The sequence below is a fragment of the Artibeus jamaicensis genome, unplaced genomic scaffold, assembly GCF_021234435.1.
Source record: "Artibeus jamaicensis isolate MK-2021 breed Jamaican fruit bat unplaced genomic scaffold, CSHL_Jam_final scaffold_474, whole genome shotgun sequence".
Classification (NCBI taxonomy): Eukaryota; Metazoa; Chordata; class Mammalia; order Chiroptera; family Phyllostomidae; genus Artibeus; species Artibeus jamaicensis.
This window is the reverse complement of record NW_026522046.1, coordinates 34368498-34393062: the sequence shown is the minus strand read 5'-3', so window position 1 is coordinate 34393062 and position 24565 is coordinate 34368498. Positions and strand designations below refer to the sequence as shown.

At 35.1% G+C, this 24565-nt stretch overlaps 1 protein-coding gene across 2 annotated transcripts in view; it reads right to left on the bottom strand.

Annotated features, from left to right (window-relative positions):
* The window catches only part of NCAM2 (neural cell adhesion molecule 2), a 419099-nt gene that overhangs the window by 166737 nt on the left and 227797 nt on the right, over nt 1-24565 (bottom strand). For both annotated transcript variants that reach the window (XM_037161841.2, XM_037161842.2), the window contains exons 2-4: nt 6962-7036; nt 2844-3050; nt 758-901 (exon numbers count right to left, since the gene is read on the bottom strand). In XM_037161841.2, the coding sequence (XP_037017736.2) occupies nt 758-901; nt 2844-3050; nt 6962-7036 (426 nt within the window). The remainder of the gene's footprint in view (nt 1-757; nt 902-2843; nt 3051-6961; nt 7037-24565) is intronic.

The following is a 24565-nucleotide window of genomic DNA, read 5'->3' as shown; positions in this document are numbered from 1 at the left end:
CTCTGAAATGCAGGTGCATTGAAAAATATTCTAAATAGAAAGCGCTCCCAATGCACAATGGTAAAGTAGCATAATGTAAGCAAATTAGGCTTTCAATATCAGATGTCATATTATTCTGGGTTTTTAGCTCAGTCTGAATCAAAATCATAAAGACAATTTGAATGAATGTACTTTTCTTCCTATTATCAGTATGCATCTTACCATAATATTTAGAACGTGTAGGTGTCTTTGAAAGAACATTGCCAGAATAAACAGAATTCATACAGCTATTACTTTACATTTCCATACAGTGAGCCCATGGACTCATCTTGAATGGTATGTAGAAACTGAATGCATCAGAATTAATTGCTTCATTTACTTAGTATCCTTGTACTGTTTGTGATTTTTTTCTTGAATAGAGCAGGGGCTAGCGGCCTTTTTCTGTAAATCACCAGATGATAACGATTGTAAACTGAAAAGGCCAAAGTCTCTGTGTTACAGCTGTCTGACGCTGCCCCCTCAAACAGCTATATACATTATGTAACACGTGGGCTTGTCTGTATCCTCACAACATTTCACAAAAACAGCAAGGGGTTGAATTTTTCGCAAAGTCCATAGTTTTCCAACCCCTAATTTACAGCTTTGAAATTCTCAAAATAGTCAATCGCTGCTTTGGGTCAAAACTTACAATTTTATATGTGATCGGGTAGATTCAGGCTTTAAAAAATTGCAATATTATTAGAACATATATAACTTAGGGAGTTACCAAAATACTAACTGTCGGAAATAGCAGTGACTTCCTCATTGTGATACAACCAGCTGACAACAGGTGCAGGTGAGCTGCTGACTCGGCAAACCACTTCTGCATCCTCTCCTTGTTTGAATTCTTGAGGTGATACCACTTCTCTGAAAGTGAGTTTTTCTGTATTAGGAAAGTAAAACAAGCCATAATTGTATTATCACTTATTTCTCTTAATAACCTGTTCCAGAATTTGTATTGATAGATGCTATATTAAAATAGTTAAACCTAGATCCTTAAAAAACTTAAACCAAACATTACAAATCATCTACCTGGAACACTTCCCACATCACTGAGAAGAAAATCTGAAGTCCTTACAATCCCACCCTAGGTCCTGTATGAACTGAAGTCTGCTTCACAGTTTTGATCCCAGTGCCTCCTCTCTCTTCCTGTGGTCTGTGCTCCAAGCAAATCGTCATCGTTGCACTTCCTTCAACAGTCCAGTTTATTGTCATACCTCAGCATCCACGCTCCTTAAATCTCTACGTATTTCTGCCCGATCTCCAAAGATAAAACAGCCTTCTCCCTTCTTACTCCAACTTTCCCTGTCTCTCTACTCTTCTTAATCTCTTTACTGTCTAATCTCTAATCTTTTTACTATGGGATTCAATAGCATGAATAGCTAGTGTCCCTGTGTTTTTTAAAAGTTACTTACTGTTTGTCTCTACTCACTAAATAGCAGCACCAAGTGGCCAGTGACAGTTCCTGGTTTAATCATTACTAAGTTTCTAGAACTTCCATTAGTAGATGCCTGATGCCGGATGAGAGAAATGTTCACAAAACTAACCAAGTGTTCTTGCCCAGAAAAAAAAAATCCTTACCTTCACAAATAAAACATGAGGCATCTTCTTGGCCATCATTTGGCCAAACATCGTGGCCATCATTTAAAGTAAGAAAAAATATTTCCAAATAGGAAATGACTCAATTTAATTGTTTGCTATTTATGGAATAATTTCAGCAGAGAATCACATAAAAAGGGAAAGTATGTTTCCTTGAGGAGCTTAGGAACTAACGGGAAAAGGCAAAATTGGAAAAGGGGGTCAGTAGTGTGCCAACCTATCCCCCTGGTCACCGAAGATGAAGTCATACTGGGGGAATACCCTGGTTTTTTAAGACATCCCTTTTTCTAGAATTAAAAATAAAAGTTATAAGAAATGCCTTATAAGATAGGCATTATAAGATAATTTAAATTATAAATGCCTTATAATTTCTCACTGCTACCTACTACATATTAATTATAAGGCACTGTTCTAAGTGCTTTGTGCAATATTAATTAATGTAGTCCTCAAAAAAACTCTACATATGAAGTAGGTGGTAATAGTATACTCATTTTATAGATGAAAAAAGTAAAGATAGATTAGGCAATTGCTTAAGACCACAAAATTAACCAGTATGACCTGGTTTCAAACTCAGATAGTCAATAGCGTCCTTAAGTAAGGTAATGATTCTGAATGATTCTCATGAGAAGGGGAAAGAGTTGTAGGAATCCAAGGATCTCAAAGCAGAAAATGAAGCATAAGTGTGGAAATGCTTACTAATGAAAGGCCTGGTGGTGAAGAAGCTGGATAGATATCGTGCTCCACTACACAAGTTTTCATCTTTCCCTCTCTTTACTCTCCTGTTCACTAACCCTTCCCCAATTATCATTCCAGACTGGTCACTGCTATCATATAAGCAATCCCATGTGTTCTAATCATTATCTTTTATTTTAGAGCAAAAAATACTCTATATATTTCATGTCACTAAATGAATTATTGTTTTCTATTCACCCAGCAGATTTTTAATGGCCTGAGAAAATTGAAACATGCCCATCTATACTATTCAATCAACATAACTGGCTCCATCTATATGTTTATGATAAACTATTCCATGTTATTTTACTTTAGAGATGAACTATGGCAAAAGAGATTCAAGCTGCTATCTGGTCTTAGAACACTGCCTAGCTCATAGTTCTTAATGAGTGTTAGTTTCTATTAACCACATTTTATTTTGTTTGTATTTTTAACTACTATACTATAAAAATAGTATAACTACTATTTGAATCAACTAGTAATGCATGACTTACGGTAAATTTCCAAGACCACCGTCGCTTCTTGTGTCTGTCCTTTGGCGTCTGTTGCTTGACAGCGATATATCCCTGCATCTTCTATATTTGCATTGTAGATGGTTAATCTTGACCTGACACTCTCCTTTTGTACCACTACCCTCTGTGTTGAAATTATCTTCTCTCCTTGAGGATTATACCAGTCTATACTCTCAGGCTCACCAATTGCTGGAAATGGTCATGAAAAAAGAAAGGGTTGAAAATATGTTTCAAGGGCTTGTTTTCAAATTGTCATTTGCTTATTATGTAACACTTTTTAACAGTTTAGAAGAATGTGCTAAATAGAAAAAGACCAGCAATCTGAAAATCTTAAAAAATTGAAAATGAACAATAATGTCAGAACAAATGATCGCCTTATTTGTCCTATGTTGAGGATTCAATCCCATTCGAGTAAGCAAAGCCCAAAGGTTCCATAGGAACCTAAATATCAAACATCTGGTCTGATATTTAAGCTATGATAGTTGAATTTTTACCATAGTAAACTATGGATTATTACCACACTAAATTATGAAACTGCCTTGGCCATTGAATCAGATATGAATTTTACTTGATATGTACGTGTGAATAAAAACACTACTACTAACATGATTTCTCCTGTTCAGTTCTCTTTGTGAGGGTAGGGAGTTAGAACTTTTCTCCCTGCTAAAGCAGAACTTATAAAAAATAATCTTATAGAAAACGAACTTTGGCTTTTATAATAGCATATTTTGAAATAACATCCCAGGTTGTTATATTTGTGCAGATAAGGCCACTGGCCATTTTTAATATGAGGCCCTAATCTCTTTCCCTAACCAAAATCATTACTTTCATCATTTTGATCTAAAACTGTTAACTAGTCATATGATAATTAGGATGCATTGAAATGATACTTATATTGCTAGGCAATTACAAACAAATCATCACAGGGTAAACATATATTTAAGTTTTCCAACTCAGAATCTAGGTTATTATGGTCTTTGTAAAAGCTGAAATTTACTGTGTTTTCTTTTAGTCACCAAAAGGTTGTATTTCACCTAATTACTTGAGAGGTAATTTGTGGAAGCAGCACACGCTACTAACTCAAAAGCATCTTGGGGAAAATCCATGAAGTTAGCTAACATCTGCAGGACCTCTTTGAAGAAAATTGTTCCTTCTTATTTTTCCCAACAAATCACTTTAGAAACAAATTAGTATCTTTTCTACATCAAATTAGATATGCTAGAACAAAGTATGAAAGTTTAAATTTTAAATGGATCTCTGCTATGCTATTTTTTGTTTTTCTAAACAAATCCACAATAACATAGTGGTTATAGGATAACGCATTTAGGGGAGGTATTTCTAAAAATCCTCCTCCATAGAGAAGTCCCCCCCCAAATAAGGTAAATGAGCATTACTTAAAATTTGAACAACACAGAAATCTCATTTTATACAGTAAAGTATATGTGATATTCTGTGAAATATTTTGCATGTTTTCATTTTTTTAAAGGCATGGTATAAATGTGTTTATTTGTGGAGAGTTTACTCTGGATTTTCATAACATTCCTTCTGGCATCTCTAATAAACAATAATTGACAATAAAACTTGTCATGATATTTTATTGATGAATTGCCTATTGGAGAAATTAATCAATACAATTGAACTTTTCATTTTTTTAAGATTTTATTTATTTATTTGTTTGTTTGTTTGTTTATTTATTTATTTTTAGAGGCAGGGAAGAGGAGGAGAAAGAGAGGGAAAGAAAAATCAATGTGTGGTTGCCTCTTGCGTGCCCTCTAATGCGAACCTGGCCTGCAACCCAGGCGTGTGCCCTGACTGGGAATTGAAGTGGAGACTCTTCAGTTCACAGGCCAGTACTCAATCCACTGAGCCACACCAGCCAGGGCATGACATTTTTTATGTTCTGGAAAATACTTCGCTACACATGACATACTCTCACTTATTATTCTGAGGATCAACTATCTTAAATTTAAGATATATTTATTTACTGTGTTTTAGGTCTGTGGCTGAGGGTGCAAGGAGACTTTAGAGTAATGTCAACATAGTCACTATGTCAGTAGAAAAAAATCAAGCTTTCTTACTTATACTGGTTTCCCACATCTTGTTTTACTTTTATATTTATCATAAATAAAGCCACTTCCACAATAACAGTATAGCTCTCAGTTATACATCTTTATATAAATATAAAAAAATAATTATTTTAATTCATAATTTTAAATTATATCCTAATTTGATTATGGGAAAGATACAGAGGCAATTACATTATATAATTTATATATTATAATAGGCAAATCCAAGAAAAAATAGTACATAATTGTATTTTCAAAATTTATGTTAAACTATTTCATTATTCGGTGATTATTTGATACAACTGTTCATTTGTATATATGAAATACAGGTGACATTTAGAAACAATGACCTATATTTTTAAGCCAAAGCTCTGCTGACAAAATAAATGATGTTGAACCAATCTCTCCCTTGCTCTCCATTAGGCCATTTGTCAATATACAAAAATATATATCAACACACCTCAATTCAGACCTTTAATAAAGCAAATATAGCCCTGGCTGGTGTGGCTCAGTGGATTGAGTACTGGCCTGTGAACCAAAAGGTCACTGGTTCAATTCTCAGTCAGGTCACATGCCTGGGTTGTGGGCCAGGTCCCCAGTTGGGGGTATGTAAGAGGCAACTAATCAATGTATCTCTCGCACATTTATACCCTCTATTTCTCCCTCCATTTCCCTCTATCTGAAAAAAATTTTAAAGGAAAACGAACTTTTCCATATAAAGAACATATAAACATATAGCTTCTATTAGTTTTTCATGAGATGTGATAATATAAAATATAGCATAATATGTAGTTTATGTATTATATGTAGTTATAATATAGTATATTATAGTGTAGTTATACTATAATATATAGTGTATATACTATGAATATGATTTATAGGTGGTAAAATATAAATACTACATGATCTCATCTGTAAGTGGAACCTAGTCAACAAAACAAACAAGCAAGCAAAATCAAGTCAGAGACGTGGAAATATAAAACAAACTGACAGGAACCAGAGGGGAGGAAGAAGGGGAATAACAAGGGAAAGAAGAGAAAGGGCCATCAAGGAACAGTGTAACGGACCCATGCACAAAGCCAGTGGAGGGGAGTATTGAATATAAGAGGTGGGGATAGGTAGGGCGGGGAAAACCAGTGGGGGCAAAATGGAGACAACTGTAATTGAATAACAGTAAAAAAACAATGAAAAATAATTTTAATAATATTAAATAACCATGCCATCCTCAAGACAACTTTTGTAATACATTTATGTCAGAAATGCCTATTTAAATCCAGTTATTAATTGCTTAATTATAAACAGAAATAGAAACAGATGAATATTTTTGAAAATAAGTATAAAGGTTTTATGAATAAAATGAGTATGATGAAGCTAAATAGAAGTAGAAAGTGGTCATTTTCAGTTCTATAGTACACTGAATTAGAATTTTATGTTGAAATATTTAAATGCCTTCTAAAATATTCAGCATGTGCATGATTAAACTGAAAGAGATCTATATAATTTCCCATAGGCATTATGATATGATATCTGATACTTTTGATTAATAGTCACAAAATCTTGCAATTTTTCCTGATTAAATAATTATCTATAATTTTAAATCTCTTTTCATAAGGATAAATTTGATTTTTCTTGTCCTAAAATTTTCAGCAGGTATAACTACAGTGCAAGGTACCATTACTAGTTATTTATCACATATTTACAAAGATTAGTTATAATATTGGCATTCATCCTAATGTTACCATTAAACAGGGATAATATTAGAACTGATTTAAGTTATTGGATATACATTATATTTCATAATAAGTTATTTTCAAAATAAGTGAGCTAGTTTGAGTCAATATTAATAGCTTAAAATAAATAGAAATAAAACCCATATTAACATGCAAAACTGACTTTTCTAATTACTATAAAACTAATTATAATACAAATTTTGCTTTCTGATCATTGAATTTTGCACAACTTGTACTTGCCAATATATTAAGTTAAATAATCAAGTCATAAAACAAGTTATCTGAAAATATTTATAATACATACCTGTACATGTGAAGAATTTAGATTCCCCCACACTAAGCTCTACTTTGCTAAGTGAAATTGTCACTTGAAGAAGAGCTGAAAAAAATATTTGAGTAACAATTAATTACTGTTTTAAACATGACTTCTAAGATTTTGCTACATGATCTATAAATCACATGATTTAAGCAGCATTTATTTCCCCCCAATTTTGTATTACCTATAAAGACAAATGAAAAGTTTAGTTAAATATGCTCAAACAACAAAATGTTATTTTTTATTATGTACTTCACAACCATACTAAACACATGACTCATACAAGCTAATATTTTGTCATTTGTCAAGTAAATGAGCAAATTCATACTCAAACAGCTACCCATTCCATATTTACATGCCGGGTTTATATGTGCTACCTGAGTAGGCAAAAGCTAGAGAAAATTTTTGCCTCACATTTGAAAAGCTGTTTAAAAGAATATATTCTACACTGCTATTACAATTGTAAAATGCAAATTAACTATATTTTACTACCTGTTAAAATGTTTCCATGAAAGCAGGCATGTACTGGGAAGAACAGGGGGCAGTGAATAGGGAAAGGTGAATGAACAGGGAGCAATGAACAGGGAAAGGTGAATGGATGGGGGGCAGTGAATAGGGAAAGGTGAAAGGACACTGATGTTGACAAAATAAATAAGTTAAATGAAACCACCAAGACAATGGCATTAAAATAGCTGAGTTGTTCAATAAAGTTGTTTGCAAATTGCAATAAAATAGATGAAGAGTCTAGAATGTTAGAAGATAACTGAAATTGTTTTAATACAAACTGAAAGACACATTATGATGGACAAAAGAGTGTGACCACCCTAACGTCCTGTCCAACATTGTGTTTTTGGAAATAGCATATCTGCACTTCCAGTAAGGTAATGGTGCTACAATGGAAAAAAACAAAAGAAGAAAAAAATCTAAAAACTAGAGTATAAGTCACTACTGAGAATTTGTGGATCCCAGTAACCAAAAGACACACAGATCACACAATCCAAGCACAATCCAAGTTCATCTAGAAAAGGCGGTACTACAGCATGCCAAGTAGCACTGGACCAGAATAAATTTAATCCATACAATAATAAGGGTCTGAATAAATCAGCCCACTGGTAAAAGGGTGATGACAAGTACAATTGTCTGTCCTGGCCTGTGTAGAGGGAAAATGTTTCTCCCTTAATCAATTAACCCCAGTTCCGCCATATTGCAGGTTTGAGAGTTTAACTATAAACACATGACCTTTGGGAATTCTCAACCTGAAAAGTTACACTAAAAAGCAGTGACACATGTAGAGTTCACAGCTAAGTGACAGAAGTGAATGTACATCTCCTTTAGAAGGTCTACATGATCAGCTCATACTTCCCAAGATTTTAGTAAATGAAACTCTTGTTAACCTAAATGCACATTCTGACATTATAAAATAGATAGCGAATGAAGGCACTATGAAATGAGTCAGGTGAAACAACCAATAGAAGAAGTAGGAACATGAACTTGCAAAAAAAATTGGGTTAGATTAAGAATGTAACCAATTATGTTGAAAATATTTCAAGAAATAAATGGTGGAATAAAAAAGTGAAAAAGGAAGAAAATGTCACTAAGAAAGACTTGTCAAACAGGTTTAAGCTCTTTAAACTATATTTCCTTGTATTCCCCATCATCCATTGATAAATTTCATCTGTTGCAGGAAACCTGTCTAGGAAACTGAGGCAGGGCTACATGGAATTATTCTTTCATCTTAGTTGTGGGTCCTTTTTTTATTCACAATTCCTTAGTACTTGGTGCTTGGCACCTTATAGGAGTTCAAGTGTTTGGGTAAGTCTAATATTTCAGAGAATACCTCTTCAAAAAAAAATCACAAAAGTCAGAAAGAAAAGGAAGAAAACTAATAGAAGCAAGAAACAAGAGAGTATTTAAAAGCTATAAACAATACCAGCTTCGGTGAAAATTCACAGAAGAGGACTTTTTATTTTGAGATGTAACTAATTCCTTAGGTGAACATGTTGATGTATAATTAGCTCAATAGATGCAAATTATAGGAGTTACAGAATTCGAGAATGTGTAAGTTTCTAAAACTGTTTAATTTCACTTCCCTACTCAAAAGTATTCAAAGTGGCTTAGCTTTGGCTATTTAAACAGTTATACAAATTTTAATGAAAAGAAACTTACCTTTCCAAATTTATTTCCGATTACTCCTTCCCAATGCTTCTGCAGCTATAGACAACACTGAATTATTCCCACCCCTTCTCCACTGACTCACCACACTTTCCCATAACTGTATTTGCTCAAACTATTCCCTTTGACTTCATCTCCCTTTGTCATATCTCCGTATAGATGGTTACATTCTATCTTCAAAGCAAAATTAAAATATCAATAACTTTGCAAAACATTATTTGAGACCCCCATTCATGGCATCAACAAATAAATATCTTTGATCTGGTGCATTTTCACTAAACAAGTGAAACATAGGTTGTTGACAATTATACTCAGTTCTCTATCCTATTTAATGTAACTTCCTATAAGGGAAGGTTGATCAATCTCACATCTGTTCTCCTAAAGTGATAATATAGATACACATGGAAAAATAATGACAAACACATACCCAGAGCTTATTATACACAGGTATAGAGAACACTGCCCATGTTCACAATATAAAATTTCAGAATTACTTCATTGCCTTAAATTGAATTTAAAGGTATCAGAGAGTTTGAGAAATACCTGTCAATTGTTATATAAATAATTCCCATATTTGACCTTTGGAGCTTATTTGTTTTGCTTTCTAAGGGAGAGTTTATAGAAAAGACAGAACTTAGAAGACAAAGCACTTTAAAAATCGAATGCAGTTCTGAGCAATTTTATACCACTTTGCTGATGGATGTAATACATATATTACTGTAACAAAATGAAATTAAGCTTAAATTTAATTAGTTGACTTATATTAAAGTACTTGGCTATTTTTTCATTCAGTACAAACTATCAATTCACCCACAAATCAGGAACATATATGTCATAGACATTTGGATGGCATTGTTCTATTTGATGTATTAAAAGTATATAAAAATGCCTAATTCTTTTTTTAAGGTTTTATTTTTTAAAATTAATTTATTTTTAAAAGTATTTTTCAAGTACAGTTTTCTATCTTTTACACCCATCCCAGCCCACCCCCCACACTCCCCACCTCCCTCCCCTTTCCACCCCCCTTAGTTGTTCTCCATGTGTCCTTTATGCTAGTTCTTGTAAAACCTTCCCCTTTTTCCCCTGAAATTCCCTCCCCTCTCCCCTCTGGTCGCTGTCCCCCTGTTCTCGATTTCAGTGTCATTATTTTTATTTTGCTTGCTTGTTTGTTTTGTTGTTTAGCTTCCTGTTAAAGGTGAGATCATATGGCATTTGTCTTTCAACACCTGGCTTATTTCACTCAGCATGCTTTCCAGTTCCATCCAAGCTGTTGCAAAGAGTAGGAGCTCCTTCTTTCTTTCTGCTGCATAGAATTCCATTAGTTTAATATAGTTATCAAAGCCTAGATTTTCTCCAATTGATCTCTACAGATACATTAAAACATGTAAATATTAGGAAAAACCTAGAGAACTAAAATTTAAGGCCAAACCTCAATCATTAGCTTAGTTATTTAAAATCCAGAATTTCTTGAGATCATGGTTGATCCCTGGCCATGTCCAACTGACTTATCTTTGACCCACATTTCAGAAGGTAAAGGTATTAAGGGAAAAATCCAAAAACATATATATGAAAGCATTATGGTGATAGCCAGAGAGACAGGGGTTAGGGACAGGTGAAGGCAGGCAAAGGGATGGGGATAAAAGGGTTGAAAAGAGACTTTCCTAGGGGTGACGGGTGCATGATGCAATGTGCCTGTGATGATGTACCGAGTTGTACACTTGAAACCAGTACAGTTTTGAAACCAATGTCACCCCAGTAAATTTTTTAAGTGTGAAATCATACCAAAAGAAAGGAAAAGAAAAAAAGGTTTTCAAAAAGAGACCAAAAACAGATGTGGCGGGTGCTCAAGTTCATCAGGTAGGGAGGCAGGATGGCAGGGATGAGTGGGCTTGGGAATCCCCTGCTGCCTGTGTTCCAAATGGTCTGGGGAGCTCCGTGGGGGAATCCCCTCAGCAGATGGTCTGCCAGGATGTTCAGCTCCGGGGCATTTATTAAACTGCTTGTGTAAATGAGATGCTTAAAAACATGCCATCCCTCTCCTTCCTTCCCTCCTCCCTTCCCTCCTTCTTTCTTCTTTTTATAAGACGATTCTGAAAAGGCCAGAAATCTGCTTTTTGTGGTTGGGCCATCATGCCTCGGTTTAAAATGCTATCTTCTGCTTCAGTTTTTAAATGATGATGATTATAATAAAAATAATGGTGTAGCAAAAAAGAAATAATAATTTCCTAAGACCAAGAGCAGTGTTCAGGTGAAACTGGAGAGAAATGATATATTTGATATCTGGCCAGTTAATCTTTTTGTCATTTCTGGTGTTTCAATTCAGGCACAAAGAAATGAAAGCAGATATTCATATGGTCCCTTTATTTCATGTAGAAAACTGATATTAAGCATTTCTAATTCATATCTCCACTTAGAATTTACGTCTGAAATTCTAATTTCAGCATCAGTGGCAATTACTGATGTTGAAAAATTTGATTTTGATGTTTTACTCTTCTTATGTATTGGGATATAATGACTTTGAAGAAAATTGTGAGGGGTATTGTGTTTCATACAGTCATTTTACATAAGCAACACTAGTGATTGAATGTTTGCACTCCTTATAAATCAATCAACAAATTATTTTTTTATTAGTTGGGGTTAGATAGTCAAATGCCAGTAGCTTCACAAGAGATTCTTAATGAAGGTAAGAAAATGTTTTAAATACAAAGACTGAAAAATGAAGCCATGATAAATATATGTCCTCTGTGAACTATTTAAAAAAATGCATGCTCTGTCAATCTCAAAATGAGAATTGAGTAAATTGAATTTTATCAAAAAGTTTTGACAAAACTTTTATCAAAATCATTATTTATTGATTATATGCATTTTTCAAATCTTTTTATTTTTTATTTTTATTTAATTATTTTTCAAGTACAGTTTTCTGTCTATTACTCCCATCCCAGCCCACCCTCCCCGTGCCCCCCACCTCCCTCCCCTGTTTCCAACCCCCTTAGTTGTTGTCTATGTGTCCTTTATACTTGTTCCTCTAAATCCCTCCCCTTTTTCCCCTGAAATTCTCTCCCCTCTCCTCTCTGGTTGATGTCCCCCTGTTCTCTATTTCAGTGTCTTTGTTTTTATTTTGCTTGCTTGTTTGTTTTGCTGTGTAGCTTCCATTCATTCTTTTAAATGTTATGGCGTACAAAAATTAGAAGCTATGGTTTCTAACATTAAGGAACTTACACAGTATTTGGAATGATAACAACAATACCTAAAAAATACTCATGATAAAATGAAATGATATGTACCAGTCATGGCCATTATGAGATTTGTGATCAAGGCGGCTGTACAGAAGGAAATAAAAACTTTTTTTAAAGGTGGGATAGATATTCTCATAAAAGAACAAAAAAAGGAAGACATCCTGGGTTAAGAGGGACAAGAACGCTCAAGAACCATATGGAGATTAATGAGTAAATTAATACAGATGAGATTCACTTCATTTAGAATATCTCATGTAATACATTATCATTAGATAGATAATTTTAAAAATGTTGGTGAATCTTAAAAGCGACAGTAAAATGTCTGGACTTAAACATTTGTTGTTTGACTATTTATACATAGAAATTAACATGATAAAATTGATGTTTCAGTAAAGATTAGTGAGAAGATGACTTAACAAATTGAATCAAGGGGACAAGCACTTCAAGCACTTTAGGATACATAGTAATGAGTGCCTGCGATGGCTGGTGGCAAAGCATATGGAAAGGGAGGGATATATAAAAATTTCAAAATAAGAGTGACTGTTGGGATCAATTAGAGCTACCATGAAAAAGGAAAATGTACAAGATGTTAAGATTCTCTACTTCAGCAAAACAAGGGTCACTTATGTAAAAAAATAATTTCAGGAGAAGAGATAAGAGTTGAAAATATGAAGTTAAAATTTATTTCATCAATAAAAAGTACTTCAAAATAGAACCTAGATAACATTTTAACAAAGATAACTGCTATCATAACAAAGATTGAAGTAATGTTTATAATTTAAGGTAGCATGCATACCAAATAGCAGATATTCAAGAGGGACTTCCATAATTTACAAGAATATAAATAAAATGAAACCACCAGCATTTTAAAATTCTATCAGGAGACCACGAGCCCTTTGCAGTTTGATACAACATTTAACAGTGGCATTTAAAATGGCCAGTTTATCACTTACAGAGATTTAAAAACTGACAACTTAATTAGTCTACTAGTGTCTGACACAGAGCAGAATGGTATTCACTTACAATTCCTACAGACGTGCAGATACAATATAAGGCCCTGATTTATCTTGGAACAAGGATTTGTATAATTTTAAAGCTAGCACTTTTCTGCCCTCAACCTCCACATCCAGGGAGTTAAAGAACTAATGCACGTACTTAGGAATTATATCAGCTCTCAAGGAGTCTTACTGATAGAAGGTCCTTATAAGCTGATTACACAAAATGAATGAGAAAAAAAACTTTATTTTTTTCACTGAAAACATATTTTAAAATTGTATCTTCTTTGAAAAATTCTGTAGATCCTTTGATTACTCATTTTTTATTATTAATTTTTCATGTCAATGTATCACAACAGTCTGTTAGCTCTTAGGTTTTGGAAGTTGCTACAGTGCTCAAAAAATTCAGAATTTTAGGACCTTTAAGGTAGAAATATTCTGTCACAAAAATCAGAAAATCTGATGGCTGTAAACATTTTATCAAAATTAATTTTTAATAAATAATCTCCCCCAAGTTTACCAAGAGGACAAAGTTAAACTTTTTACTGTAATTCTTCTCCACTTCTATGCTTTTTTAGATTAACACTGAAGCTTTTCAATCTTCCATTCAGAGTTAAGAAAATAAATGTCTCAGTTGTGTCTGAGAACAACTAATCAGTCACATTAATATTTCTCTTTCTATTGGCCCCTTCTGGTTAGGCTACAGACATTGCCTAATAATATGCATTATAAAAAATAAATTATAATAACAAATGAAACAAAAAAAACAACCAAATACTATTAAAAATCATTTCCCCCTGTTTATCTCTCAAGTTACTATACAAACAAACAAACAAAAAAACAAGAAAGCAAAATATAACCAAATACACTGAAACAGAGAATGGGCTGACAGCGTCCAGGGGGAGAGGGGAGAGAATTTCAGGGGAAAAGGGGAAGGGTTCACAGGAACAAGTATAAAGGTCACATAGACAAAAACTAAGGGGGTGGAAATGGGAAGGAGGTGGGGGGCACGGGGGGGGTGGGCTAGGCTGGGAGTAAAAGACAGAAAACTGTACTTGAACAACAATTAAAATAAATTTTAAAAAGCCCACTTTGAAATTAGAATAAAATCTGAATTCTTCAGCATGTTTCATACTCTGGTAGCCTCATTTCATATCTCTCTCCCCTTCACTGCTATAGTCAAATCATAGTAGCCTTTTTCTCATTATTGAAAAAAATCCTAGTTCTTTCAGGTACCGAATTCATAGAAAAAGAGGTCAGACTTGTGGTTACCAGAGGAGAGAAATCAGGGAGAGGGAACTGAAGGAAGGAGGTCAGTAAGTACAGACTTCCAGTTCTAAGATAAGTAAGTATTAACGATGTAACATGCACCATGACGACTGCAGACAACTGTGGTCTATGATACGCAGGAAAGTTGTTAAAAGAGTGTGTCCTAAGAGTTCTCAACACGTGGGGAATTTTTTCCCTTTTACTCTTCCGTTCTGTTTTCCTTAGCCTTTACTGTTTCTATATGAAGAGACAGTGTTAGCTGAACCTATTGTGGTCATCATTTTCACATCTGTAAATCAAGCCATCGGGCTGTAGGTCTTGAACTTAGTGATGCATGGCATGTCAATTAACTTTCAATAAAACTGGGTGGGGGATGCAACTCACTCTTCCTTTAAATGTCTCTCAAATCTGTTCTCTCTCATTCCTCACTATGGCCAGCCTGGTGTGCTCCGTGGTCTGCACAACTCTTCAAGGTCGGGTATTGGGTTCAGGGTCTATCAGAAACATCTGAGGAAGAGCTCCAGAGTGTCTGTGTGCTTTTTTTCTGTTGTATGTTTGTAGTTTTGCTTTAGCTCCATCCTTGGAAATTCTCATTTAATATATGATGTAGAGTCTAGGATTTTCTATTTTATGCGTTTCCAGGTGCACACTAACCATTACTACTTACAAATTGGTCCTCAGTCCAATACCACTGATGTCAGTCAGAAGCTTCTTTTCCATAGGGAATCTCAGGTCCCATTTCATACTGACTGAATCACAGTCTATAATCTAACAAGATCCCCAGCTGGTCTGTGTGTACTTTAAAATACAATCAGCACCGGGTTGGACTGTGACAATTCAACATAATTACCATTCTGTAACATAAATATAACTCCCCTTGTGTATAGCTAAAACCCCAAATCCTTCACAATTAGCACGTAAAGTTTTTTACCATCTGGCCACAACCTAATTCTACTCAACTTCATTTCCTGCCACTTTCCAGATGTGGAGGTAAAACCAGATCAAAACAAAATACACACAATAGTTAATGAGGTAACTTTGCCAGAAGGCCCTACTTTCCTACATTTTCATTTATTTTTGCATTATGTTCTTTATTCAGTGTTGTCTTTCTCCTTTTCATCACCTAAGGACATGCCTAGAAATTTCTGTTAAAGACTTATTTGAGTCTTCCAGGCAGTAAATCTTACACTCCAGTATCTTCTAAAATGCTGCACTTCTTTCCCTTAGAGCACATAATGCATTGCACTCAAGTATGTTAAAATTTTTATGATTTTAATATGTAAAAATTAATTTGCATACTATCTTAAAGACATTATATTCCCTTATTCAAGTTCAATTAGTGCTATTTTATTTCAAATTAATCCAAAACTGAGCAAGCCTGTTTGTTTTGAATTTCTGTACTATTTCCCAGGAGCAATTCACACATGCTCAATTTTGTTCCCATGATTGTTTATCCACTGAACTATGTACTGTTTGAAAAAATAAGCAAACTTTATTCGTTTCAGCCTGTCCATCAAGCATAGGGAGTGGTAAGAGTCTATGCCAAAATATTACTGCACAACCAGAGTGATACTACTGTGGTTAAATACAATGAAATAAAGCAAAATCAAAACATTTCTTATTTGTATCTCTCATGAATGTTTCTGTTGGGTGAATCCAATGAAAAGCAGTTTTAAATCTATTTGTATTCTTCATAGTTTATTCTATATTTTGATAACATATATCTTCCTAAACATAGAAACATTGGCACAGGTTAATATGCTGCAATATTGAGTGATTTTTGAGTAACAAGTTTTGCTATAGTGTTATTGTTCAGTAATTGTGTGTTTTGATACACACATGCATTTCATAGGGGAACATAAAGTGTACAAAAATGCTATCCAAATGACCTGTACTCCAAAACAAAATGATGTTAAAACTAGACAAGGTGAATGGAAACAAGGGCAAATCAGGTGGAGAAAAGAAAGAGAGAAGTGAGATTGTGAGAGCAGCTGTAAGAAAATGCCAGGACCTAATGAGCTTAGGAAGACCCTAACAGTGAGGCAATATATTTTATAGTCATTATACTCTCATCCGTTGTTGAACTGCCACACTAAGCAAAAATTTTTCACATATGTTTAAAGAATCTTCCATATGTCAAACATTTAAAAAGCTGGGCTTACCAAGAGAAGAAAGTGAATAGTACACCATAATAAAGAGGACATATTTGTAACATGATGTTTATGCTGATAGAAACATATTTTTGTTTTGAAAAAGGACAAATATTTTTTCTTAAAACACATTGTTTGAAATTGAACAACATACAGAAAGCTTAAGAAGGGGATATAAAAGTTGCAACTCCAACCATTTAAATAAATTTGATTGCATAAATACTCATCAAAATATTTTATTAAAAAGTAAAATAATGACATATTATACTTTAAATTTTATTAGACAGGAAGAAATATGACCATCTTTCCTATACTTTAGTTACAAAGTCAATTATTTTTATATATCATTAATGTAAACAAAAGTTAACGTACCCCTTTACGCCAATTAGGCTGAGGAATGTCATCTGAGTGATGCGTGAAGCCATCTGTGCTTATGTTGTAGTTAGGCCTCAAGTCCATTATCACACCAGGACAGCTTGCTCATCACTTATTTTGAGTGTGACATTTAATTAAAACTACAATCTCATGAATAGACAGCTAAGTCCAAGTTCTACATTCAGTTCAAGTTTACCTCAACAGGAACCACTTAGACATGTTAAGTTATTACCTGCCTTGATGAAATCAACACAGAACATCCTGTCAAATTTGAATCACTGCTAATAATATGCCGCAATAAATTAATTTAAGGGAATGTCTTTGTAAAAGTCTAATTCCCAAGCCTCTGGTTGCCTGAGGGTTTTGTCTACAAGTGTGTAGAGTCTCTCTCCAGATTAAGGTTTGTCTCAACCTTATTTATCCCTGACAAATCATAAATCAACCATCTCCCACACAACAGTTTGGACAGAATGCCTCACTTTCCTTCCTTTCCTGAATGGTATTATAGTATTAGCTATATCTTGAAATACATTGTTAGAGAATATAAAACCCATTAGCATGTTGGGATTGCTAGCACAGAATACTACAAAAAGGAAAAGAAATACATTTTCCTCAACTTTACAAACAAACTTGTTCTAATTAGAAAACTAAAATGAGAAAAACAATGAAATAATCACTTTTATGAGAGTATATTACTTTTACCTGCTCAGGAAAAAAATCACAAAATCATGATAAGGACTTTACATTATAGAATTCAAGACATTTTTTAATAGTATACTTCTTTAAAATAAGGCATTTTGAAAGAATATTACAAGGCAAGTGTAATTTTTTAAGATTTTTAGTATCATTTTCAAGTAACAATAATAACTAAAATAAAATTAACATTTATAATTCAAAGACATATGCAATCATTTACTCATTAGTTATTTGGCTCACTCAACAACCTTGTTTGAATGGATTCACTGAATAAATATGCTTGAACCCCTATGCAACATTTGCTGTTTTGCACCCAAAAGAAAAATATTTCTCAGGCTGAAAAATTGTCATTTTCATGAAATAAACAATTTATGTTTTAAGATGTCAACAACAGTTCTGTTCCTTAGGCTTCTAAATCAACTGTAGGATAACTTTATATTATAGCCAGGACCATGTTTAATATTAACTATTTTAAAAGGCATATTTTACAAATAATTTATTTCAATGATTTCATAGAAATATGGGGGGAGAGTCAGATAAATTTTTAAAAAGATGAAGTATTTTGGGTCACTAAATACAGAGAAAATGTCGTTCAGTTAAACCATCTAAACCATCCCAGAATCTTAGGGTATTATAGCCTGAAGGTGTCTGTAGCATCTCTAGTTAATCCATCTCAGGTTACAGGTGAGGAAGTAAGTCCACAAGGCTTCTCAGTTTCTGAAGGTCCCAGCGTAACGCAGAGATGGATCTGTGCTTAGACAACTAAGAATCCTCAGCCTGAGGTAACTTGGAACTCCAAAATACTTGGTGCTATTTTGTAGAAGAAACTGAGTAAAGGAGCAGATTGGGTACCTCTTCAGAAATGGGGGTGAAGTAACTTGGGGAATCCTTTCCAGAAAGGAAGAGAGTGGATAGCATACTAAACCTTCCATAGCACTGAGTGAATCAAAAAGGATGAAAACTATGGAGGTGCCAGGAGTTATTTTTCTACAGCATAGCTTCTTATAGGCTAAAATACAAAAGAGATTTTCTACGAGTTGAAATTAGAGAAATCAGACCTTACAATTTTGTGTGGTTGTGTACGTGTGTGTGTACAAGGTGAAGTGACTTCATAGACTGTGATTGAGCATTGACATGAGGCAGAAGGATAAATCAGTGTAACACTTAGTGCCAAGGAGAGCAAGAGTTGGTATTATCATGTTGCTTTTAAGTCCCATGTTGTTCAGGAAGATGCAATGTCCAAAACTCCACACATTCCTATGTAACAGAAAATTGCTTTGGTCTCTAGGCTTGTCAGGGAAAGGATTCTTTGGGGGGATGTAAATGACTGGCCTTGAGTCACATACCAGCCAGAAGTGGGACAAAAACATGGAGGTTAACGCTTAGAAGTCATCACTAACAGCAACTGAGTTGGGGCTGAAGCAGCATGAGAGAGTCCCTTGTCCCAGATGAAGTCATAGGCACAAAGAACATATTCACCAGCAATTTCTCTGATGACAACTGTTCAAGGGGGTAGGAATCCTACCAGATCCCAGAACTTTAGCTAAACCAAGGGCCAGAGAGTTAGCATGTATCCTGGGTCAACCCAATGCTTACAAACTTACATAAATTGCATGCTTACATCCAACTTATGCTTACATAAGTAGCATCCTTCTACCAGCCATACAGATGCTATCTTGGGGAAACATTATTGAAGACTGAGAGGTTACCTAAAAGATATTAAGTAAACTATACAAATGGGAAAAAGCAATAATCTGGTTTTGGTAATTTCTTATTCTTAATGTGGGTGTAATAATAATACCTCCATTATATTTGTGAGGATTAAGCGGAACACATTTAAAACTGCCAGGTACCAATGCACAATATATCTTAACCACTATAATTGTAACTGCTCCTCTTAATTAGCTCTAGAACTGTTCATAAAGACAAATATGGTATCTTTTCTGTTTGTTTTATATAAGAGAATCGTTCTATGCGCATACAGCACTGAATTACAATCGCCAGTCCAGATTGTACCCACGTTGTTCTTTCCAGATGAACTAAGAAATTCTTTCCTCAATCCAAATTTACTGGAATGTATTTAAGCAAAATTTGTTCACCTCTGTTTTAATCTGTTCAGGCTGCCATAACCAAACACCATAAACTAGGTGGTTATAAACAGCAACCATTTCTCTTAATATGGGAGGCTGGGGGTACAAGATCATGGCCCCTTCATGGCTGTGCCCTGGTGGAGGCCCTCTCTCAGGCTCCAGACTGCCTGCTTTTTGTGGTATCTCTATACAGTGACAAGACAGTGAGAAAACTCATTAGGTCCCTTGTACATGGGCACTAATCCCATCCCGAGGGCTCCACACTCATAGTCTTACCACCCCATAAAGACCCTAACCTCTAACACCATCACAATGGACATTAGGATTCCAACCCGAAAATTCTGGTGGACACAAAAATTCAGACTGTAACAACTTCCATTCAATAATGTTAACTGGCATGCTAAAGATTTATAGCATTGCCAAGATTGTCTAACAGGCTATAAAATTTGTTGATGTGCACAAATAACGCAAACATTTCTGGTGCTCGCTTCTTTGATATTCTATTACCCTTGTGACAGGTAGAAAATGTAGTACAAAATTAGAAGTTGTATACTTATGAATAAAAAAAGCTATGCCTCAGTTGCCATTTGCAGAGATGATGAAAAAAATAAAATTTATGATGATGTAATAAATATATCTGGAGTAACCAAATTTCTAAATCAATGCTAAGTTATTGTATCAGAAGTGATTCATCTGCCAAACTAGTATGGTAATAAACATAATTAAATATTAAAATACATCATATGTTTTAAAATTTGCCCCACAGAAGTACGCATCTTTCCCCAACTGGTCTCCTAACCTACACGTTGGAATTCTCAGGCCTCATTTCCTGTAGCTCGTCTTCCTGAACATGCCAAGCCTCCTATTCCTTATCCTCTCTTTGAATTACCATAATTGGGCTCTTTTCCTTTTTTCTCTCTTTGCTTAATACCTTGAGTGTACCACATTGTCTCATTTACCACATGTGGGGGGTTACTATTTTATTTATATACCATACCCCTAATTAGAATATCGTTTATACTAAGAAAGGAGCAATTTCTTAGTGAATTTATTACCCCCAATAAGAAAAAACATTACAGGCATTCATTACTTTTCTTTTTTCCCTAGTAAATTTATTTCATTTATTTTTACTGTGTTTTTTTGTAATCGTTTATCTCACTTACACCCTCTCCTGCATGCAATCACCACACTGTTGCCCATGAGTCCTTTATCCTTACTTTACTTAATAAGTAAGTTGAATAATTCAAAATAGCAGTAGATTTAAAATTTCCAAATACAAAGGTGCAAATGCATTTCCCCCTCCAATCATCAGATTGGAGAGGGCATCTATTTCACTTATATTTTTAAATTTTTTTCTAGGGCCAGAACCTTTATTTAAATAAATGTTAGGTGAATAATTAAAGAAACAAATAGGAGTATATACAGTTTGACTGACTGGTTGATTGCAAAGAAAGATAATTATTACTGTGAGCTTTATGATATGTTTTAAGACCAAAATAATGCTCTCGCCTAACCATTAATTCTTTTCATTGAAACCTACTGCATCTCATGCAACTAAGCTGGTTGTGTGGGTGTTATAAAATCTTTTCTATTGTATTGTTTTGTGACCTCGCTTAATTTTAACAGAAGTGAAGAAAGAGTACTACTGGGACACATCAAACACATATGCTTTAAATGAAAATGTTAACAGTAGAGGGGAGAGGGGAGGGAATTTAAGGGGAAAAAGGGGGAGGGATTTGGAGGAACAAGTATGAAGGACACAAAGACAAGAACTAAGGGGGGGTGGGAATGGGAGAGAGGTGGGGAGCACAGGGTGGGGTGGGCTGGGATGGGAGAAATAGAAAACTGTACTTGAAAATAATTAAATAAAATTAAAAAATGTTAACAGTAAAAAAAAAGCACATTCTAGAACTCATAATGATCAACTTATCTGCCCAAGTGACACTTGTGCTTTTGAAATTTATCACTTAGTCCCCTTTGATACCAGTCCAAGGGGTCAGGAAACTGAATGGAGCAACAAAACACAGCCAAACCAAGAACAAAGTGGGGATGCATACATATGAGTTTCACCCCAATAACTGAAAGTTTAGGTAAGAGGGTGGATTCCCCCTCCCTATCAAACATGCGTGAGTGTAGCTGAATCATAAAAATCAACAGTTATATGTTCTTTCTCTTACATCTCTGGTTTCAGGACTCTTGATTTTATTTTTGTAGCATTTGACGTGGTAAAATTTTAGAAGATATTGTTAGATTTGGGGAGAGGGGAGCTCTTACAGAGTCAAATGGCAAGCAGCTTATTCTACTGGTAGCCACAAAGACTCCACAGCCCACTTTATTTGTCTTCACAGCTTCCTGGAGTTTCCATCTCCCATCTAGAATGGGAAATAAAATCACGTAAACAGTTTACTTCTCTTTCCATTTAATTGATGGAAGAGAGTGTTAGGCTGTCAACTCTGCAATTACTCCAGTGACCAGCCTCTGTGTCTAACCTCCAGAGAAATTTGGTTGTATTTCAGCTCAATCCATCACTTAATTTTCCAAGTCAAAGAGTTCTCAGTTCATGGCAATCCCAGAGAGGTGGGTTTTTTTTCTTCTTTCCATGATGTGTTTATCTGAAAGGCTAGAACAGTACAAAGTTCTGTGTTTACACCCAGACAGTCTATCATAATAGCTCATAGGGCTGACCATTTTAAATTTCTGCAGGGATCTACTCTTTTTTTTTAAGATTTTATTTATTTATCTTTAGAGGGGAAAGGAAGGAGAGAGGAGAGACTCCGAACGTTACGCGGGGTTAAGGTAGATCAAGCTGTTTAATCTACCTCAACAGCTTGATTAAAAAGATGAATGGTTGCAGGTCTTATTTAGAAAAGTTGAAGTAGGGAACACACAATGACTCCATCAAAGATGCCCCAGTGCTCTTAGTGAAAAACAGAAGACTCTTCCTTTTTCATTATTGCTTAGTACAGGCCACTCAAGGTCACTACCTTTTCTCCATTGTTTTATAAAGCTGGACTTCCATGGTATGCAGAATCTTTCCTACTTGGTGGTCACAGATATTGCCAGTGCGGAGAAAGGGCATCTAAGGATTCATTACTGGAACAGTACCTGGATTTCTAGGCTAAGGAAAGATGATATATTTGAATTATATTGCAAATTGGTTTTAAGATTGAACCTGTGTGAGTTTCTGGGCTTTGCATTTGGGTCCATGGCACTTCTTAAAAAATGTGTGTAGTTATATAGGTGGGACTTTCCATCACCAACAAGTAGAGGGGAGACTCTACGCCAGTATCCAAGTCCGGGAGACTATAACAATCAAGGGTTTCCAACAGTTCACTGTGTTTTCAAAAAGATGCAAGCAGTCCACAACCCAACTCTCCACATCCAAGTAAAATAACTGACGTTATATGCAAGCAAAGGGTCTAGTCTTCTCCCCAGTAACATCCATGGTATTCTGGTAATCAAGAACATTAGTCCATCCCCCTTCTGGTATACTAGGCAAAGCCTGGATGTATGTATTCCCCTAATACTCAGATGTTGAAATACTGACCCATAAACATGGCTGCAGTAGGAACTGGAGCCTTTGGCTGCAGTAGGAACTGGAGCCTTTGAGAGATAATGAAATCATTAAAGTGTGCCTCACATGATGGGATTAGTGCCCCTTAAAAGGGAACCCTAACAGCTTTCTTGCTCGCTCTCCACCATATGCAACAAAAAGATACAACAAAAAATAAGCAGTGTGCAACCTGGAAGAGGGTGCTCACCAGACCCAACCATGCTGGTGCCCTGATCAGGCTCTCAGCCTCTAAATTGGTGAACAATACACATTTGTTATTTAATTTACCCAGCATGATTGTCATAGCATTCCAAATGAACTAAGACATGCCCTACCCCCCTCTGTTATTGCAAACTGGGCTTCAAGCATGGGTACAGTAGGGCCTACACTCCTACGTTAAGGAGACAGGGCCTCAGTATTTCTTTAACTACAATGTCAGCCACAGTCAGAGACCATGTTTGAGGGCAATATTCTGAGGGCAGGGAGTCAATTACCAACAGTCAGGGTTCCTGAAACTCTTAGGCTTGTCAGATTACCACTGTGGAGAAAATAGGTACAAATGCCTGCCCTTGAGAAGTTAACTTCTAGCAGGTATGAGACAGACCAATGTGAAAAATAAGTGAATTATATATAATGACTAGCGCTACAGAAAAGAGTGAATACAACATAGAGCATTCTTCAAAATATTTGGGTGGAGTGCTTGTATTCAAATTTCCCAAGGCATCCTATCATCCAAGCTGAAACACCATCAGCTAAAAGCTACAATATAATGTTAGCAGTTGATTACTCCCTTCCTCCGACCACAGGGTCAGAGATGCAGGAGTAAGTAAAGGTGGTTTAGAGGTTGTGTGGCATAATGAAGCAGTACTTGACTGAAAGCCAGCCTTAGATTCTAGAATCAAAAGTCTTTTAAATAAAAGTGTAGCACTGAGGCCCTCTTTAGTCTCTTCAGTAAGTAGGGCCCACCTTACGGGGACGTGCAGAAGCTACTGATAAGCACCAGGATGTTAGAGTGCTAAGACCAGCACCAGTTCCCAAAGGCATAAAGAGATATCG